Source organism: Colletotrichum gloeosporioides (assembly GCF_011800055.1).
Source record: "Colletotrichum gloeosporioides strain Lc1 chromosome Unknown consensus_37, whole genome shotgun sequence".
In the NCBI taxonomy this organism is placed as follows: domain Eukaryota; kingdom Fungi; phylum Ascomycota; class Sordariomycetes; order Glomerellales; family Glomerellaceae; genus Colletotrichum; species Colletotrichum gloeosporioides.
The window spans coordinates 499,411-517,446 of record NW_025544682.1 but is presented as its reverse complement, the minus strand read 5'-3'; the positions used below and the strand labels follow the sequence as shown (position 1 = coordinate 517,446).

The following is an 18,036-nucleotide window of genomic DNA, read 5'->3' as shown; positions in this document are numbered from 1 at the left end:
CGCAGCAAAGGGCTATGAATGGCGTTTTGGGCTAGAGAAGGACAAAGCATCTGGACAGACAGGCTTAGGGAGATGATTTTCTGATTCGAGATACCCGATTGGAGAACCTACAGAGGAACGCAGAGCGCAGGCGGAATTGCACTAGAGCGGCATATAGAGAGGCTTTCATGGATCTGCATTGCGTACGAGATGCCAGAAGCAACGAAAACCAGTTGCATAGCATAGATAAACACTTCACCACGCTTGCTTCTTGTGTGATCCTTCTCGTCTGTGACATGTTTTGAATTGATTGCGATATACTGTCTAAAAACAACGCTATTTTCCCAACCTAGATTACGTAGTTGACAAGAGATACAAAGCACAGGATATTAATAATGTTTCTTTCTAGTTCGTTCTCGAATGGGCTCAGCTCTCTCACTGGCTCTTTGTGACGGTAACTGTCTCCGTCTCCTTCACTGTGACCGTTGCCGTCACGGTCTCCTTCTCCGTGACTGTTATGACGAACCCAAAAGCATCGGGGCTGTCCTTCGCCGCGGGCGCCGTCGGGAGGACCGTCGGGACGGTGGATGGGATCGGGTCAAATGTCAGTGTGCCGGTGACGGTGACAGTGGTGGTCGCAGGTGGTGCAGATGTCTTTACGGATGTTGAGCTGCGTGTGCGACGACGGGTGGAGGTCGAAAGTGTCGTTGGCTCCTCTGCAGTCGTCGTGCTCTCTCGTTCTGTGTTAGTTGGTGCTGGGTCGGGCTCAACCGTCCTCGTAACGACGACGGTCGTGGTGAAGCCCGGCGAGGAAGTCTCCTCAGGCGGGGCGACAAGGACCGTAGACGTGGCGGTGGCAATTGGGACCGCTGGGCTTGTGGTCTCTGGGCTGCTCGGCGGAGTCACCTGGATTGTGGACGTGGCGGTGACGACTGGCGTAACAGTCATTGTGACCTCTGATACTGCGCCACTTGCAGAGGATCCCGGGGCAGAAACAGCCTCTCCGAGAATATTGCTCGCGACGGTAGGGTTGTAGCAGCCGACGACGACGCCCTCCGTTGTGTTCATAGGTAGGGCGAAGCATGACTGGTCATTACCGCAGCTCACGATGTCGAAGGCGCCGTCGGAGCCACATTTCCCGATGTTGCCTTTGACGCAGGCGACTTGGCCGTTGCTACAAGAGGACTGCTCGGTGAGGGTGGCGAAGAGAGCATTGAAAGACTTGGCGTTGGCGAGGTTTCTGGCTGCGACCTCTGGGGAGATAGTCGATGTGGCGGCGGGAAGCGAGGTCTCGATGGTGGGGACGCCGACGTTGGGGGAGCCTGTGACCTTGAGAGTTGTCGATGATGGGTGTATGGTCTGCAGTGGCGTTGTCGATGAAGCCGGGATATCTTGGGAGGTGGGGGCGGGCGTAGATGAAGCTTCAGCCTTTGCGGTGGTGCTGAGCACGAGAGAAGTTGATGATGCGACAGGCTGGACGGTGGTCGTTTTCGTCTCGCCAGGGACAGGGAACGCAAAGGACAAAGACGACTGCATCCCATTGGGAGATCCTCGCGAGGCGCTCTCTTGACCGGCGGCCGTCGTGGCCGGCCCGGTAGGGGTTTCAGTCAGACTGCTTGCTGGCAGGAGGGCCGACCCGTTTCGGAGGCCTGTTGTAGGATACGGAGGCAGAGTGACAGAGCTAAACATGGGAGGCAGAGTGGCTTCAGTGGTCGTGGAAGCACCGCCTAATGTTTTTGACGGTACTGATATCGTGCTCAGAGGAGGAGGGAGGAAGACTGCTGTGCTCGACGACCGTACAGCTGTCGTTGAGGGGCCTCGTGTGGCAGCCGGTGTGCTTTTCGTGTCGTCGATGGTGCTAAAGACAGGACTTGGTGTAGATCCATCATCCTCCTCCTTTGCCGTTACTGCAGCGGCAGAGGTGGAAAGATGTCTGCGTTCGTGTGAGTAAGGATCGTCGAAGGAGATTTTGGGGACGTACGTTGACTCTGGTGTACTAGAGGCGACACTGACTGAGGTGGTAGAGTTCCAGCCCCTTCCGAAACTGCGACTGATGTTAGTGAAGTTCGACGATTATGCTGTATGTACTGACAGTCTCTCAGCACGTCTTACCGGACCAGCCTGCGTAGTCTGAGATAACAGGAGGAGGAGCAAGACGTCTGCTATGCGAATACTGGAAAGCATTGTGGGGATTGAGTGAAAGTCGACCAGTGGGTATGTCTCTTCGTCGAGAAGAGGTATTATGAGTAAATGATATCCACAATGGGATGCACCGCGCTGGACAAAAGAGAGAGGGGCCTTGCGGAAGAATAAAGATGATGATCAGCGCAGATCAGAAACAGAATGCGAGACAACAAAGCAGGAGAGGACGTGGAGAAAGAATGAAAGACAAAACACAAGGAAAGTGAGTAAGGACAGAAGGAAAAGAGCGAAGGGCAGGCGTCAATATGACTAGAGGGTACTCGAAGAAGGCTGATGACGGAGTCTCGAACACTGGTTTGAGGCGAGGGGCAGCCCCGTCTTGTATGACTGGCATGGACAGCAAACAGCCTCTCCGGGGCCCAGACTTCTGGGCCTGTCGTGGCCCATTCGAGCAGCCGGGCTGTGAAGCCATTCGAAACAGACCATCGCGAATTGGCAAGGCGAATGGAGCAGTTTTAATGAGCCCCAGCAGCTTGGGGGATTTTCGTCCAATCCGTCGCGCTGCTCTCGATCTGGTGGCCAGGGTTGAGCTGCAGATGAGGTGCCGTCATTGCGACTTCGAAAAGCGTGTTTGGTTAAGCGCCTCTGGCAAATACGAGAAGAAAAAACGAAGTGTTCTTGGGGAGAAATGGGACTGTGTTTCTTGTCGGGTCGACTGCAGACGCGCGGGAAGTTATTATTGGCAGCCCCGATCCCTGCTGCGTTCCCGAGAGCTGCGAGCCAATGAATGCCACAGCGCTTGCACCACACGGGACAGGCGGCCAGGGGGGTTGACGGAGCCCAGTCCATCTGGGTGCCATAAAGAGAAGAGCACCACATGTCTGCATGCTCCTGTTCAGATCAAATTGTCGACAGACACTCGTACAATTGATGCGAGCCTGCTAGAGAAAACTTGAATGAGCGTCGACCTTCTTTCTATCTTACCTTACTCTGACTGGGACGCAATGCCTGTTGGCGGGCGAAGAGCCGCTGAAATACACGGGCTGGCCAATTACACAACAGGTCCTGGCCGAAATCAGCATGTGGATCGGCGCTACGCACGACACTGGGACACCTGTCCGTTGAAGCATATGCGTTTATTGCTGCTAGGTACTCACCCACACGTCCATCCGCTTGAGCACGGCGAAATGAGCGCATTTGGTGCCAGTGTTGACCCATCGGCGCTTTGCCTAGACGCCGTGAAGAAATTTCTTGAGCACTGCAGCGGCGTCTCGGCCGTCACTGTCGGCACTGTCAGATCCTTTGGGTTAGCGACCTTGAGCCTAACGCAAGTCCGATTTCAGCGCCCCGACCGGACCCAACTTCATCAAAACCAGCAGAATAACTCATTGCCGCAATATGAGAAATCTCTCACCTTCCAATGTCTTGTCAGAGTATGATTGGCCAAGGCACGTGGCCTCTGCAGCAGCTGCAGCAGTCGTGCCACCTTCCCCTCTTGACCACCCAGCCAAGGCCCAAGCGAGGGGGAAACACCATCAAGGACGTCGAAATATGCTTCCTTGCCAACGCTCCCGTGGGCACGTTGCACATTGGGTGGCGTCCATTGGGGGCTAGTCCATCATTTCTCCATCCGCCAAGCCTCACCTCCGCTAGGAAGCGGCTTGGCATCCCGAAGTGCATCGCTGATGATCTGCAACAGGTGACGGGACAATCCATTGTCATCTTTCTGCGAGACATTCAGCAAAGGCCGGCCTCAATTCCGTTACCGACGTCTTGGAAATTCCTCACAGTGGTGGTAGAAGACTAGTGCGTCCTCACACTCAAATCATCTGCCACCATTGAATGTGATCCGTCATGCCAAGAGAGCCTGCATCGCTGGCGGACTGCATTCGGTCGAAATATTGATGTGCGTTGCATTGCATGAAATGAAGCCAAGATGTTCAGAGTCGAGTACATATATGGCCGAATCATTTAGCCATCACCTTGAGAGGAAATTGGTTCTGGCGACCACCCCGAGGTCCTCGTTTCCCCTCCTTGTCGCGAGAAATTTCTTCGCACTCTGCATCTTTCCAAATTGCACATTCACTGGTCAATTGTCAAGATGCGTACACCTCCGCTTTCTCTTTTCGCGCTGGCAAATGCCGCATTTGCCGTGGATGTGAAGAACTTCATCTACATCGTTCCCGATGGATATGGGCCGGCATCTCAAACCATGGCTAGAGACTACGTTTCCTTGATGCAGAACGGCCAGAACGAGGGAGCTCCAGTAAGCATACAACTGGCAGCAGACAAGCTGGTAAGGGCGAACCCATCATCACGAATTCTCCCACTGACGACATCATTGAGGTGATTGGGAATGTCCGCACCCAATCTAGCGATAACTTGATTACAGACTCTGCAGCCTCCGGGACTGCTTTTGCCTGTGGCGTGAAGACTTACAACTCTGGTGGGTTGAATCATAATCATCGTCGAAGGGCAGAGCCTGACAACAACCAGCCATCGGCGTCGATCCTGACGGCAAGCCCGTTGGATCCATCCTTGAGGCTGCCAAGTTCGCGGGCATGAAGACCGGCTTGGTCGTTACAAGCACCATCACCCATGCCACCCCCGCAAGTCTGTTCTCCCATTCTTGGGGCGAAGTTCGAGACTAAACAAATCAGGCTATGCCGCTCATGTTGCCAATCGGGGCTCCTACGAAAAGATTGCGGAGCATGAAATAGGGTACAATCACCCGCTCGGCCCGGCCGTCGATGTTCTGCTTGGAGGAGGTCGATGCTTCTTTAAGCCGCAATCAGACTCGACCTCCTGCCGCGAAGATGAAATCGATCTTTTTGGGTTCGCCAAGGAGAACGGATACCACATCATGCAGGATCGTCCTGCTTTTGATGCTCTAAACAAGGGTCTTGGCGACATCGGCATCCCCTACATTGGCCTGTTCAACGATGGTAGGATCACCTGACGTGGCTCCTGACGTGGCTCCTGACGAGGCTGACATTTCCAGACCACATGATGTACGAGATTGACAGATCTCGTCAACCCGAGAAAGAGCCCTCTCTTCTCGAAATGGTCGAGACCGCTCTCAACTCCCTCGCACAAGGTTCTCAAGACGTGGGATACTTCCTGATGATCGAAGCCTCCCGTATCGATCATGCCGGCCACGCCAACGACCCCGCCGCCCACCTCTTCGACACCGTGCACTACAACGAGGTTATGGGCTTCGTCCGGGAATGGATCGACACGCACCCCGACACGATGCTCATGTCGGCCGCGGACCACGAGTGTGGTGGTCTTACGCTAAACGGCTCTAACCCTCTTCCCATGGCCAATGTTAACGCCTCCACTCAAGCTCTCATGAAGCTTTGGGAAGCATACACCGGCTCTGACAAGAAGTCTTTCCTCATCAGCGAGATCTTGCCCGAGTATGGTCTTGCCGATGCCAAAGATGCCGAGATCAATACTCTCCTCGAATCGAGCGATCTGAGTTCTGATCTTGGACGGCTGCTCTCTAGCAGGTCTGGTGTTCACTGGTCCACGGGCGGACATACGGCTACGGATGTCACTCTGTACGGCTATGGTGCCGGCGATAACGGTCGCGCAATCAGGGCCGACATGGCTGGTAATTGGGATAACACCCAGCTGCCCAGGTATATCGAGAAGGTCCTTGACATCGACATGAACGAGATCACAACCCTACTCCGGGCCAACGGCACTGGCTGGACCCAAGTCAAATCCAAGCTGCGTAAGCGTTTTGATGGGCACATTGACCGTCACGATCATAGTCACTGATGTTTGTATATGGATGAAGGAGAACCTGTACATTCCGAATCTCCATTCTGGATAATAGTTTTGGTCATTGCCATAATATCTATGCCTGCTACTGCAGCCTTTTGCCATATTCTACGCCAGGTACTAATCCCTTCGCCGAAGCCTACTAACGCCTTCATTGCCTAACACGTCATCTGCGTCATAACTTCTAACCATGTGCAACGTCTAGTAAATGTACACGTACGGCTCCGAACCATCCTTAGACTTGTGCTTCCCTTGAGCTACTCGCCGGTTGTGCACGAAGTACACCAACTCCTGCAACAGCGCAAACGCCATTCCGACCGAAACCATGATGATCATCGTAAGAAGTCCCCTATCGTAGCTATTCACCTGTCAGATGATGTTGAACTTTCTTTGGTGTTCGGGCTCTTACAAAGGAATATCGTTCGCTCTAAAATATTGAGAACCGACCATCAGACCACTGATGGCGGACATCACCCACATCCTAGTTTTCGTCAGCATCATCATCCATAAGTAGCATATCACGACTTACGCAATAGCAATGCTCCGCTCCCCTGCCTCGCGGCAGTTCACCTGCACCCAGGTGTTATGCGCCGGATGGTAGGAAACCGAAAAGGCGTTGATGGCCGTCCACAGTCCCCATCTGGACCATTTTCCAACATGCGGATGAACACTGCGGGCAACCACCAAGATGGTCAAATAGCATACGTGCGCCGTCAAGACGGTCCCTCCTCGTTTGTTCGTTCTGTCGCTCATTGTTGCGAATGCAAAGACGACCGCCATGGCAAGAGTGGCACCGACCGCTGCCAGTGCGTTGGCGCTGATCCGATCGAAGCCGAGGGCCCTGCTGCGAGTTAGAAAAGTTCTTTCTTGCGAGATATAGTACGCACATGATGATTGAAGGAGTATACGTCGTCAATGGTGACCATGTCGAGAATGCGCAAAACGTGGACACGTAATGCGGCCACCGCCTGTAGTGGCTGACAGTCTTCCAAACCAGAGCCCAGGGGATTTCAAGACCCTGGGTACCATGTCTCTTTACCGGATCGTCAATCTCAAGGCGCTTCTGGAGGATATCCTGGTGGTTTCTCGAGAATCGCACTAGGCCCGGGCTTCCTATCGGTTTCGGGGTGTCGGGCGAGCCGGGGAGGAGGAAGATGAACATCAAAGCCACCGCAAGAGTAAAAAGACCCTCCACTAAAGCACCATTCTGTTAGTATGCCCCCAATCCCGCAGGGTCAAAGGGCTCTTACACAAAAAAAGCCACTGCCAACCCTTCAAGCCAAGATGACCCTCCATTTTTAGGATGCCCGATGCCAGCAGGGGGCTCAAGCCGTTACCACCGAATTGACCAAACATGAATATGGCAACGCGTTTGGCCAGCTCTCGCTTCGTATACCATGTTGAAAGCGTAAAAATCGATGCCGGGATGTAGCCCGCCTCCGTGAAGCCGAGCATCAGGCGGATGGCGAGGAAGCCGGCGCGATTCTTGACGAGGACTTGGAGAGTTCCGACAAGGCCGAAGAGCAACACCTGAAGAGAGATCCATTTTCGTGGACCGAACTGAGGGCGGAGGCGTGATTAGTCGCCAGGCATTAGCATTGCAGAAGGCAGTCCGACTCACCCGTTGCAGCAGCAAATTGCATGGTATTTCTAGAACGACAGTGCCCATGAACATGAGCTGGTTTCCCAAGTTAATGGTGTCCTGGCTCACGTCGATATTGTTGGCGAATCCGGCAGTGAGAGCGCTTGCGAGGTTCATGCGGTCGAGTTGGAACATGAGAAGTCCGAGGACCAGAAGGGGGAGGACAGTCATATCGATCCTAGAAGCCAAAGTCAACTCAGTGTTTCTTGAAAAGATCATTATTGCTACTTACTTCCTCTTCGCTCTCTGCTCCTGGCTGGCATCCCATTCCACCTTGTCGTCGGCGGCCACCACCGACTGATCGGTTGGTGTGTCACACACCATCGCCTCATCCGTCTTCGAGTCCATTTTTTCTAGCTTGTGGACGTTCGTGGCGATGGTAGAAACAGCTGAGGGAACGCATTTTGTTCATATCCTACAAGCCGGCCATCCAGGTTCTCTCCCAGATTACCACGATCCCAGTCATTGCCCATGTCATCCCTGCCATCTGCGTCAACTCCCCCATCTTTCAGCTTATCGCAAACTACGGATTCCAGGGTCCAAGACCTAAATGTTGGCGACTTTGCGAACCTTGATGGCCGTCCCGCTCCGATCTCACCTTACCCACCCGGGTCGGGTCTTCCCCTCCGAAGACGGGACCCCGCCTCGGAGCGACCTCCGTCGAGCCCTCCGGTCCTTTGATGGGGTTTGGTTTGCGACAGCGTTTGCGTCTGCGCATCGCGGGATAACGCCATCGGACGCTAAGATGATCAATCGCACGGAGAAGCACCTTCTGCCCACACATGGCGCCATAGCTTCGGCCCCCTGTATCCCTGTAAGACTGCCCCGTCAGGCGGTTTGCGGCGGCATGATTGGGCGGTCGCGGCTGTCTTCAACAGTGGGACCCCTGCTCCCTGGTCCCTTGGGCCGAACCCACGCTGTCGGGGGACATTTTAAAAAGAGCACCCAGACTCGCACTGCATGCGCGCGGCGAGGTTTAGGCGCGCTTATCTGTCTGGCTAGACTTGCCGAGATCTTGTTTCTCCTCTCTGTCCTTCATTCTCTCTTGTGTTCTGTCTAGTCGCGTGCGTATGCCATGGGCGCAATCAAGAGAGTCGGAGTCATCGGCGCGGGGCCGGCGGGGGCCATTGCCATTGATGCGCTAGCAAAGGAGAAGGCTTTCGACATCATTCGTGTGTTTGAGCGCCGGGAGGCGAGCGGCGGATGCTGGTGAGTATTTTCTATCATTGAACCTCCGGCTCCGGGACTTTGTGTGTCGCGCTGTGGGTCAGCTGCGCTCAAATCAAGTCGCTTCGAGAACATCTTGATGTTGATGGTTGGAGACCCTAAGCAAAGACCGGGGTGCAAGATGCTCGAAACGAGAACCCGGATGGGTATGTCGCTTGAACTATTTGGCATCGTTCATTGTAGCATAAACATGATTGGATCATCTCTGCGAGATGAGATGAGACCGGCAGAATGGGATGAACCAGACTGGATGGACGGGACGGGCCATGATGTCGGCACGCATGCACTGACACCCGCAGGATTGGCGACGAGGAACCGCCGCCTCACCTCACCGACTTCCCCTCCCTCGCCGACCGCACCGCAGACAGACCCAGCCCGATCCCGGAGTCTCTTCCGGCGCAGACCCCGAAACAGAAGGCCCCGCGCTTCACCGAGTCCGGCATATACCCGTACCTAGAGACCAATGTCGACGCAATCCCCATGTCCTTCTCGGACGCTCCCATCTCAGATGAGCGGACACCCAACTCAATCGCCCTGCACGGCCCTTCAACGCCATTTCGTCACTGGACCGTCATGAGAGATTACGTCCGGCGCATTGTCAACGAGTATGAGGGCTTTGTGTCTTATAACACCACCGTTGAGCTTGCCGAGAGGGTGGGCGATGAGTGGAAGGTTGTCCTAAGAAAGGAGGGCAAAGACACGGACGAGTGGTGGGTTGAATGGTTCGACGCGGTTGTCGTTGCGACGGGACACTACTGGGTCCCCTACGTCCCCAAGATTGAAGGCCTCGAGGAGTTTGAGAGAGCTCGCCCAGGCAGTGTCATCCACAGCAAACACTACCGCGGAAGAGAAGATTTCCGTGGAAAGGTTCGTCGCTCTGTCATCGATGTGCAAACCGTAGCTGACATGCTCAGCGCGTCGTGGTTGTCGGCGCCTCCGTCTCAGGAGCCGACATTTCAGTTGACCTCATCAACACAGCAAAACTCCCCATCTACTCCGTCGTGAACGGGCGCAAGGCCAATCTCTATTTTGGCGACGGCGCCTTTTACCACCCCAAGATATCCCGACAGGCCACAATCTCACGCATCGAGGGCCGGACGGTGCATTTCATAGACGGCACGTCGGTCTCAGACGTCGACAGCATCATCTTCGCGACGGGCTTCACCTGGACGCTGCCCTTCCTGCCATCCGTCGAGGTTCGTAACAACCGCGTGACGGGGCTTTACCAGCACGTCATCTACCACCGCGACCCGACGCTCCTGTTCATCGGCGCCGTGGCAGCGGGCCTGACGTTCAAAATTTTTGAGTGGCAAGCCGTCCTGGCGGCGCGCGTGCTTTCCGGCAGGGCGAGACTGCCACCGGCGGAAGAGCAGGCCAAGTGGGAGGCCGATCGCGTTGCGGAAATGGGTGACAAGTTTCCACTGGTGCACCCGCACTTCGAGGAGTACTTTGAGACTCTGCGGGCGCTGGCGGGCGAGCCCGAGAATAGCGTCGGAAGACGGTTGCCGCCGTTTGACCCCTCATGGTTCCAGGTATTCCTCGACGGGTTGGAATTGAGGAGGAAAATGTGGGTGAGACTGAATGCGAAGGCTCAGGAAGAACTTTTGCAAGCAGGTGGGCTTGGCGCGACAAGCGAAGCGCTCGTGGCAGAAAAGACCCCCTTCGTAACCGCGATAGAAACCCCGCAAGAAGTGGCGTAGACGAATTCCAAGTTTTGCAACCGTAAATAGTTCCAGCGTCAGCCCAAGGTTAAGAATCATCAACAACAATTATAACTTACAAAGGAGTTGTTGTGAGAGCGACGACACCTGATACCGCCAACGCGGACCGAACGCATCAAAGAGGCGTGTGTGCATACCCGATTAGGTCAAGAGGTTCCAAAGGGCTGAAGATCAGCTAATCCTGCCATGTCTTACCCGGACGGCCGGCTCTTGCTGGATCAATTAAAACATTAGAGGCTCGTTTGCGCTGGGCAGTGCTTACATGTGGGTGCCGTCTTACATCAGACGCCTTAGCATCCGCTTAAACACCCAGGTCGGGACTTCTCCGAGAACAATAATTGGCGCTTATGGAGACGTGCCAGCACATCTCTCGCGGTCAGCGCGTTTTGGCTTGTTTTTGTTTCGAGACGTCCCGTGGCTTACGGTGCGTGAGTAATGGTGGCCATCAAAAAGGCACAATTCCCGCGCTTCTGTCGCGGCAGGGCAGGGATGGAGTGAGCGAGTCTCAAGAGTGCACTGCCAAAATCCAGATTATGAGCACGACACCACCCCCGAAGCCGTCGAGGCTCCCAGCGGCCTCACGGCTGGGTCGTCGCATCAAGGAGTTCGACATCATGGGTATTCTTCATCCACCGCGCCTGATGCCCGACTTTCTCGCCAGCGACGTGGCTGGTTTCTTCCTCCACGTTGTTCTGGCGACAGACTGGTCGTCTTTCTGGAAAGCCAGGCTGTTTCAGGCTTTCCCGTTCTCCCAGACGATCGCCGAGACCTTCGCTGATTTCTGGAGATCCTTTTGGGACGAGAGGTGGCATACCGAGAACCTGCTGGAAGCGAGGGCGAGAAAATGGAACCCTCACCTTTACAGAGCCATGCCGCCGCGCCCCCGGACTTACCGTGAGATTCTCAACCGACAGCAAGCCCTGAAGAACTGTTGCGGTGCGCAGTTCCACGGGCTTGAAACGCCTGAGGTGGTCAGGAACATGTTGCTACAAATCGCCATGGCCGTGTGCTGGATGTGGGCGCTGTTCAAAGACCACATGGCGGTAGTGTGGCTGCTGGCCGAGATCGAGAACAGGACGCAAGGATATCGACAAAATATTGAGTTCTCTGTGCCTCCGGTCGTTCGAAAGGGGGAAGGAATCATGCCAGTTGTCAAAGATGAGCGGCGGCAGCACTGTCTAACCCGCATACAGCAACGGATTGATCGTGGGCAAGACCTGATTACCAGGTTCATGGAGCTGGAACTCTGCCCAGTTGAACGGGATGAAGACACCTGGAGCGAGAACGACTGGCTGACTGAGAAGGATGGCGAGATACCCGCAGACATGCCCGATGAAGACCGCTTCCTCGTGAATCGCGTCGTTTTCTCGGCCGGTCTGTCATGGTTCATGGTATCGATCAGCTGTGACTTTGCGACGTTCTACCTTTTTGTCCTCCTGTCTCGCCTGAGAAGTCGTGTACTTGGATGAAGAGGGACAAGGGCTGTTCATGTTTGTTATACCCAGGGGAGGCAAATTGCGTATGAGCCATGATAAAGTTGTATATTGGGCATTACCTCATTAATACCAATGACTGCGGTATCGCTTGCCATAACGCCGTGCCATGCATGTGTGACCAAATCAGCGCCGTCTTCTGAACCTGCTGTTGTATCCCGGTCCTCCTTTTGCGCCATGGTTTTTCAACTTTAATCTTCGGAAGTTGGTGTGGGCCATTTCGTTCACCTTCCTGACAGCCTTCTTGACCGTTCCCACCTTTTCCGTTTTCTTCGCGCTGCTAGCTTTGGGAGCTGCTTCTTCAAAGTCTGAGCCCGATCCCCCGTCGCCAAGCTCATCGAAATCTTCGTCAGCTCCATGAGCCTGCGTTTCCGGGACGATCTCGTCGTCCTCATCGCGGCCCTCAACAGGAGCCGACGGTCTCTTGACTTGAATCGGCTTCATATTGACGCGTCTGGTCGTACGCTTCTGGCCCTTCTTCTTGAATATCTTCAAAGGCTTCCCGTCCCGGCCCACCTGCTCCTCATCGACACTATCGTACATCCCCTCATCGTCAAAGCCGCCCAGCGGCAGATGCACCTGACTATCCGCAGCAAGCAAGTCTTCTTTTGGTTTCGGGGGAGCCTTGGACTGCGGCTCTGCACCTTCAGCTTCTCGCAGAGCCTCCAAATCATCGTCAAGCTGCTCCTCCTCGACTTTCCTAAGACTGGCCACAATGGCACTGAGGCCGCGCACCATGGGTTTCCGGGGTAAACGCAGCGGTGGGGCGGCGAAGTCGGTGCTTTCGGCGGGAGGTGGTTGGGTGTGTCTCTTGAGAAAAGACGGCGTGCTAAACTGAAGCTTCGAAACTGTTGTCGGTGTCTTTGCATCTACCACCTGGGCCCCTTCCTTGTTTTTGAGCGGCGTCATGAAACTATCCAACATCTGTCTCTTGCTTGTTGACATTGGGGTTCGCCCGAGTTTCTCTTCGTCCATGGGCGTGGCACGCTTTCTCGGCGTCGTCATCGGTCTCGAGTCGGCAGTTGTATTGAGAGACCCGTTCTTCCTCGACGGTGTGCCGAGTTCTCGTTCGACCATGAGGTCAAACAGTCCGAGAACCCGACCATCACGCTGCGGCGTTGGGCCGATTGATCTCGGAGCAACAGGGCTGAACAAGGTCTTTGAAATCGAGGGAGTGCTGTTGAGGTTCGCGCTATCGGGTATCGATCTTCTTTTCGAGGGGGTTTCGGCATGTTTGTGTCGTTTGGACGGAGTCGTTACAGGAGCAGTGTTCTCCTTTCTCTTTGCTTTCGGCTCTTCTTTTGTGGGCGGTGCAACCTTTCCAGATAGGATGTCGCGTACTTTGTTGTATTGCTTATATTTTTGTGCTGCTCAATCATCAGTATGTGAACCTTTTTTCGCTCTCCTGAACCATACCGATGTCAGCATTGCGCTTGATATCGTCTCTTCCCGGCTTCTTGCCGTCATGGGACTTGGCCCACGAGGTTTCCCAGCTCTTGAGTTCAGCGCGTAGTTTTTGGGATTGCGACTCGTAATCTGCCTTTGTCTGGTCGTCCATGTCGAAGCAATGCTAGCAGCCGGCCGTATACGTCATTGAAGAGGTGTAATTCAACGTGCAGCTGTCTGTTTTGATGAAATGTGCAGGTACTGTACTGATGTACCAGTGGATTCGCAGTGGAGGGAAAACGCGGTCGAGACGCGACTGTCAAACCACTAAACGCGTCCCCGAATGGCAGATGCGAGCCCCACATTGAGTTCTTATCTTATCGGGCAACTGGCCTCAGCTTACTAACAGCTTCCTAGGCCTAGCCGCCGTCCATCGATCATCACCTTACTTTGCCATAATTTCTCCCGCGTTGAACTGTGCTTTGTGCTACTGGCATGTCCCCCGAAGCAGCGAAGAGCGACAACTCGAGCTCTCGAGATCTTCAGTCCGCTGTTCTGCAAACCACGCTGCAGGAGATCTCATCACGGCCAACGGAACCCGAGCGGTGCGCATCGGCCGACGATTGTTGCGTCATCTGCCTCGACCAAATCACCGAAGGCTGCGAAGCGCAACCCTGCCACCACCGAAACTTCGACTACCTCTGTCTGGTAACATGGCTGGAACAACAAGCTGCATGTCCTCTGTGCAAGACCGAGATCAAAGAAGTCCGTTATGACTTTAGCGACGATCAGAAGCAGTGGAAAACGTTTAAGCCTGCACCGGCGCCGGCGGGTGCCAAAACGGCAGGAAACGCCGCTGCGGCCCAGCAAGAGAGGCGATACTACTCCCAAGTACGACCCAGGCGACCACGACCGCAGAATGCCCGCTCCTCGTATCGAACATTTGTTCCTTCTCAGGATGAGACGATTGCGCGCCGACGAGACGTGTATCGCCGCCAACTGTATTCGCTCCATGTCGGCTCGAACCGAATCTCTAGATACCGAGACCTGACACCACAGATGTTTGCATCTGACTCTGAGTTGGTGTCCCGTGCTCGGACATTCCTCCGGCGCGAACTTCAGGTTTTCGAGTTCCTGTCCCCAGATAACGATGCGCGCACGCCAGAGGCTGACCCTGTTCGGCGTCGCAGAGCCAACAATGCCGAGTTTCTTCTGGAATATATTGTTGCGATTTTGAAGACCGTGGACATGCAGGGCAGCATGGGCCAGGCGGAGGAGTTGATCCAGGAATTTCTGGGACGTGAGAACACTCGGCTGCTACTCCACGAACTTAGAGCTTGGCTTCGGAGTCCATATACGTCGTTGGAGAATTGGGACCGCGCTGTACAATATCCAGACGTCATTCCGAAGCGCCGGCGGTCTCAAAGCCCCAGCTCAGAACGTGGCGGCTCAAGCGCGGACGGCATGCACCCTTCGCGGTGGAGAAGAGACGACCGACGGAGACATCCGCGGGGGAGTTACGAAGCTCGACGCTCCCGTAATCACGAGAGGTTGAGAGAGGCGACTGAACGCTACTTTGTTGACTAAGAGGTGAAGGTTTAGATGATACCCGAGTTCTTAGGCATTGCGGGGGATGGTTGCGTCCAGTCCTTGACTTTCAGATAGCAGTCACGGTGCCTTGCAAATACACGTGATAAACAAACGGTTGTGGGCAGTTGCTCACATATATACTGACCAATTACTCGCATATCGTTGTCGTTGCTCGTCGTAAATCTAGCGAAACTGTCACAATTCATGTGGAACGATGTCACACTCCAGGTAGAGCAGAGTTGCCGTCGGCACCACAAAGAAGCTTCGAGTCAGGGTCTGCGGCAACGAAGTAAAAAGGCCCCCTGGCAAATCCACTGAATCAAGTGCCGAACTAGATCGGAATCTAATTCCAACGCCGCCACGGCGGCACCTGGGGCTGAATAATGGCGGGGCATCCATTGATGAGGAACCGTCCCGCCGGCCAAGAAAAGATTCCGTCCGGAGCGCGCCCCGAAGTGATTGGTAATCAGGTCGGTATCGGCACCTGGCGGAGTCCCGCCCGTATCTGAGCTCAGGCCCGAGGCCGGGTCATCATAAATACCATTTTACGGTCGTCATCCCTAACTGAATGTTGGTGTGGCCAAGATCTCGACTTTACAAAGATTGGCATCAATTTTTGGCAATATCGAATGAACGCGGCACGGCAAGTGAGCAAAATGGCCAATTTCAACATCAAAGTCATTTCAGACCCAGTCTGCCCCTTTGTAAGCCCCGCCAACCCTCACTTACATACTCACTAGCTAACAAGAAATAGTGCTACCTCGGCAAAGCCCGTCTCAACAGGGCGATTGACCTGTACCAAAAGACGTACCCTGCAGGCAAGGAAGACAAGTTCAACGTCTCATGGCAGGCGTACTACCTGGACCCGACGGCACCCAAGAAGGGCGTTCCCGTCAACGAGCGCATGGCGGCGCGCTTCGGCGCCGACAGGCTTGAGATGATGCACGCGCGCATGAAGAAGCTCGGCGCCGCGGAGGGCTTCAACTTTACGTTTGACGGCAAGGTCGGACACACGCGCGACGCCCACCGCGCGATACAGCTGGCCAAGACCAAGGGCCCCGAGGTCGAGAACGCCGTAGTGAATTCGATCATGAAGAGCTACTTTGAGGAGGGTGGCGACATCACCAGCTGGGACACGATTGTGGACTCTGCCGCCCGGGGTGGACTGGCGAAGGAAGAGGTCAAGAAGTGGCTCGAGGAGGGCAAGGGAGGCGAGGAAGTGGACAGGCAGGTTGAGGATGCGTACCGGATGGGCGTGAGAGGCGTGCCGCACTTTGTCATCAACGACAAGTACGAGATTGGCGGCGCGCAGGATGTTGGCGAGTTTTTGGAGACGCTCGTCGCAGCGAGGGAGGGTGGCAAGGGCGGCAGCGGGCAAGACGGTCTGTCGTGTTAGGACACCCAGCAATTCTGTACAAAACATGTAAAAATAATTTCTGAACTCGCATTGGGTATCATGGTCGTAGCCTCGTAAAGTGCCAATCCGTTCACATGTTCAATAGCCCGCCTAAGTCCTTGTCCATCGCGCGCAGCCGCTGCTGCAGCTCGCGCTTCTTCCTGTCGAGTTCGCGCACTAGCTCTTCCTCGGCCCGGTATTCCTCCTCGGTCATCATGTCCTCGTCTTCTTCGTCTTCGTCGTCTTCTGGCTCCTCTTCGTTGCCCATCCAGTGGTCCTTGTTCATCCTCTCCAGCGCGGCCTGGTGCTCGGCGACCTTGGCCTCGTAGTATGCCAGCGTGTTGGTCTGGTGTGCATAACGGTTCCTCAGCTGCGGGATCCTCTCCAGAGCTCCGGGCAGTGCGTAAACACCACAGAGCTTCGTCGCTCCCTTCAGCAGGACTTCGACGTCGACGTCACCGCCCTTGCTAGCTGCCTGACGCTCGCCGCGGCGTAGCTGGTCGTGTAGATCGCCTCCCAAAACGGCAGATACGGCGGTGTGTCTGCGAGGCCCGCCTCCGCCACCTCCACGGGTTGCCGGAGGGCCGGTCGTGACCTCACCCGAAGCGACGTTAAAGACGGTCTGGCGGCGGTTGTTGGGCTTCGGGTCTGGGTTCTGGGAGGTGGCGGGAGCTGGGGGAGGTGGGACGGAGAAGAGGGCGCGTTCGTGGGCTTCGGTGTCGCGGATCAGAGAGGTGATGTCGCTGTTGTAGAGCATAGCGTTTGTAAAGATTTTGGGAGGTGGAAATCTGAGGCGCGTCAGTGGGAATCGCGGAAGGAGGGGTAGGATGCGTACGGGAGAGAGTCGATGCCTTCGCACGACAGAGCTATTTGCTCTAGGTGAATTGATAGCATGGACATGGCGGGCAGTAGTAGGCTTTGGCCGCGGTTGTGTGTTGTCTGGAATAGCCAATTCGAAGTTGTCAGCTTTGGACTCTGACTTCACTGGTGAGAGTCGAGACCAATGTTTGGTCAACAAATGCACCCCACCAAACAACCCGTTGCTGGCGCACGGACCACGTCGAGTTCGTCTCGTCAGGTCGTCGGTTTTTTTGCAGCATATTTTCTAGAGCGGCCAAAATAGGTACCCCTGAAGAGGCCCGGGTGTCGGAATCCATGCTTCGGGGGTACCAGAACAGCACCAAAATCGGGTTCTCAAGTTCTGTCCAGCTTCTGCCATCTCACGAGGCTCGACGGCCCCACCCGCGCACTCAGCCCAAGATGCTCGCGCTGACTTGCGCACAGCACATGCGCAGAATTCCATGATGAGACAACTGATGCTGCCGAGACTCCAGGCAGACACTCAGTATTGAGTAATGGGGAATCAGGCTGCAACATATCTGCGTTCAGCCAACGTCGTCTGCGCCTAGGCGGCTCAACCTCATCTCGCCGTTGACTTGTTTTGCCTTAAGCCGGCGAGCAACCAAGACGAGGTAAGGCTGCGTTTCAGCTCCCACAAATTCTACATTCATTCTTCGGTGACACCTGTTTTCAAAGGTTCTGTGGTAAGCACGGCAAGGCACCGCAATTCCTCAGTCTTTATTTTGGGAGGATGGCTCTGCTGGGTTAGGCGTGCCGATAGGCTGGACGCGCAACGTCACCTCAGTTATGACGACAGATGGAGCTGCGTCT

General features: G+C 55.1%; 8 protein-coding genes across 8 annotated transcripts; 4 read left to right on the top strand and 4 right to left on the bottom strand.

Annotated features, from left to right (window-relative positions):
- Window positions 1–414: 414 nt before the first annotated feature.
- GCG54_00004455 (uncharacterized protein) lies at window positions 415–2,163 on the bottom strand (the record flags this gene model as incomplete). Its single annotated transcript, XM_045404504.1, has 3 exons — window positions 415–1,912; window positions 1,961–2,023; window positions 2,072–2,163. 3 exons carry the CDS (start codon window positions 2,161–2,163, stop codon window positions 415–417), a joined length of 1,653 nt encoding a protein of 550 aa, XP_045265288.1.
- Window positions 2,164–4,222: 2,059 nt separating this feature from the next.
- GCG54_00004454 (Repressible alkaline phosphatase) lies at window positions 4,223–5,907 on the top strand (the record flags this gene model as incomplete). Its single annotated transcript, XM_045404503.1, has 5 exons — window positions 4,223–4,387; window positions 4,423–4,567; window positions 4,618–4,734; window positions 4,782–5,066; window positions 5,123–5,907. 5 exons carry the CDS (start codon window positions 4,223–4,225, stop codon window positions 5,905–5,907), a joined length of 1,497 nt encoding a protein of 498 aa, XP_045265287.1.
- A 204-nt stretch (window positions 5,908–6,111) lies between these two features.
- Window positions 6,112–7,900, bottom strand: GCG54_00004453 (putative uncharacterized transporter; the record flags this gene model as incomplete). The annotated part of the gene is made up of 7 exons (XM_045404502.1): window positions 6,112–6,268; window positions 6,320–6,391; window positions 6,440–6,751; window positions 6,798–7,104; window positions 7,161–7,470; window positions 7,532–7,730; window positions 7,785–7,900. The coding sequence occupies 7 exons, from the start codon at window positions 7,898–7,900 to the stop codon at window positions 6,112–6,114; spliced, it is 1,473 nt and encodes a 490-aa protein (XP_045265286.1).
- A 727-nt stretch (window positions 7,901–8,627) lies between these two features.
- GCG54_00004452 (Thiol-specific monooxygenase) lies at window positions 8,628–11,969 on the top strand (the record flags this gene model as incomplete). Its single annotated transcript, XM_045404501.1, has 4 exons — window positions 8,628–8,761; window positions 9,079–9,646; window positions 9,694–10,443; window positions 10,863–11,969. 4 exons carry the CDS (start codon window positions 8,628–8,630, stop codon window positions 11,967–11,969), a joined length of 2,559 nt encoding a protein of 852 aa, XP_045265285.1.
- Window positions 11,970–12,119: 150 nt separating this feature from the next.
- On the bottom strand, window positions 12,120–13,551 carry GCG54_00004451 (DNA replication regulator SLD2; the record flags this gene model as incomplete). Its single annotated transcript, XM_045404500.1, has 2 exons — window positions 12,120–13,360; window positions 13,410–13,551. 2 exons carry the CDS (start codon window positions 13,549–13,551, stop codon window positions 12,120–12,122), a joined length of 1,383 nt encoding a protein of 460 aa, XP_045265284.1.
- A 323-nt stretch (window positions 13,552–13,874) lies between these two features.
- On the top strand, window positions 13,875–14,934 carry GCG54_00004450 (uncharacterized protein; the record flags this gene model as incomplete). The annotated part of the gene is made up of 2 exons (XM_045404499.1): window positions 13,875–14,679; window positions 14,714–14,934. 2 exons carry the CDS (start codon window positions 13,875–13,877, stop codon window positions 14,932–14,934), a joined length of 1,026 nt encoding a protein of 341 aa, XP_045265283.1.
- A 691-nt stretch (window positions 14,935–15,625) lies between these two features.
- On the top strand, window positions 15,626–16,365 carry GCG54_00004449 (uncharacterized protein; the record flags this gene model as incomplete). Its single annotated transcript, XM_045404498.1, has 2 exons — window positions 15,626–15,673; window positions 15,724–16,365. The coding sequence occupies 2 exons, from the start codon at window positions 15,626–15,628 to the stop codon at window positions 16,363–16,365; spliced, it is 690 nt and encodes a 229-aa protein (XP_045265282.1).
- Window positions 16,366–16,456: 91 nt separating this feature from the next.
- GCG54_00004448 (uncharacterized protein) lies at window positions 16,457–17,265 on the bottom strand (the record flags this gene model as incomplete). Its single annotated transcript, XM_045404497.1, has 2 exons — window positions 16,457–17,153; window positions 17,201–17,265. 2 exons carry the CDS (start codon window positions 17,263–17,265, stop codon window positions 16,457–16,459), a joined length of 762 nt encoding a protein of 253 aa, XP_045265281.1.
- Window positions 17,266–18,036: the final 771 nt, after the last annotated feature.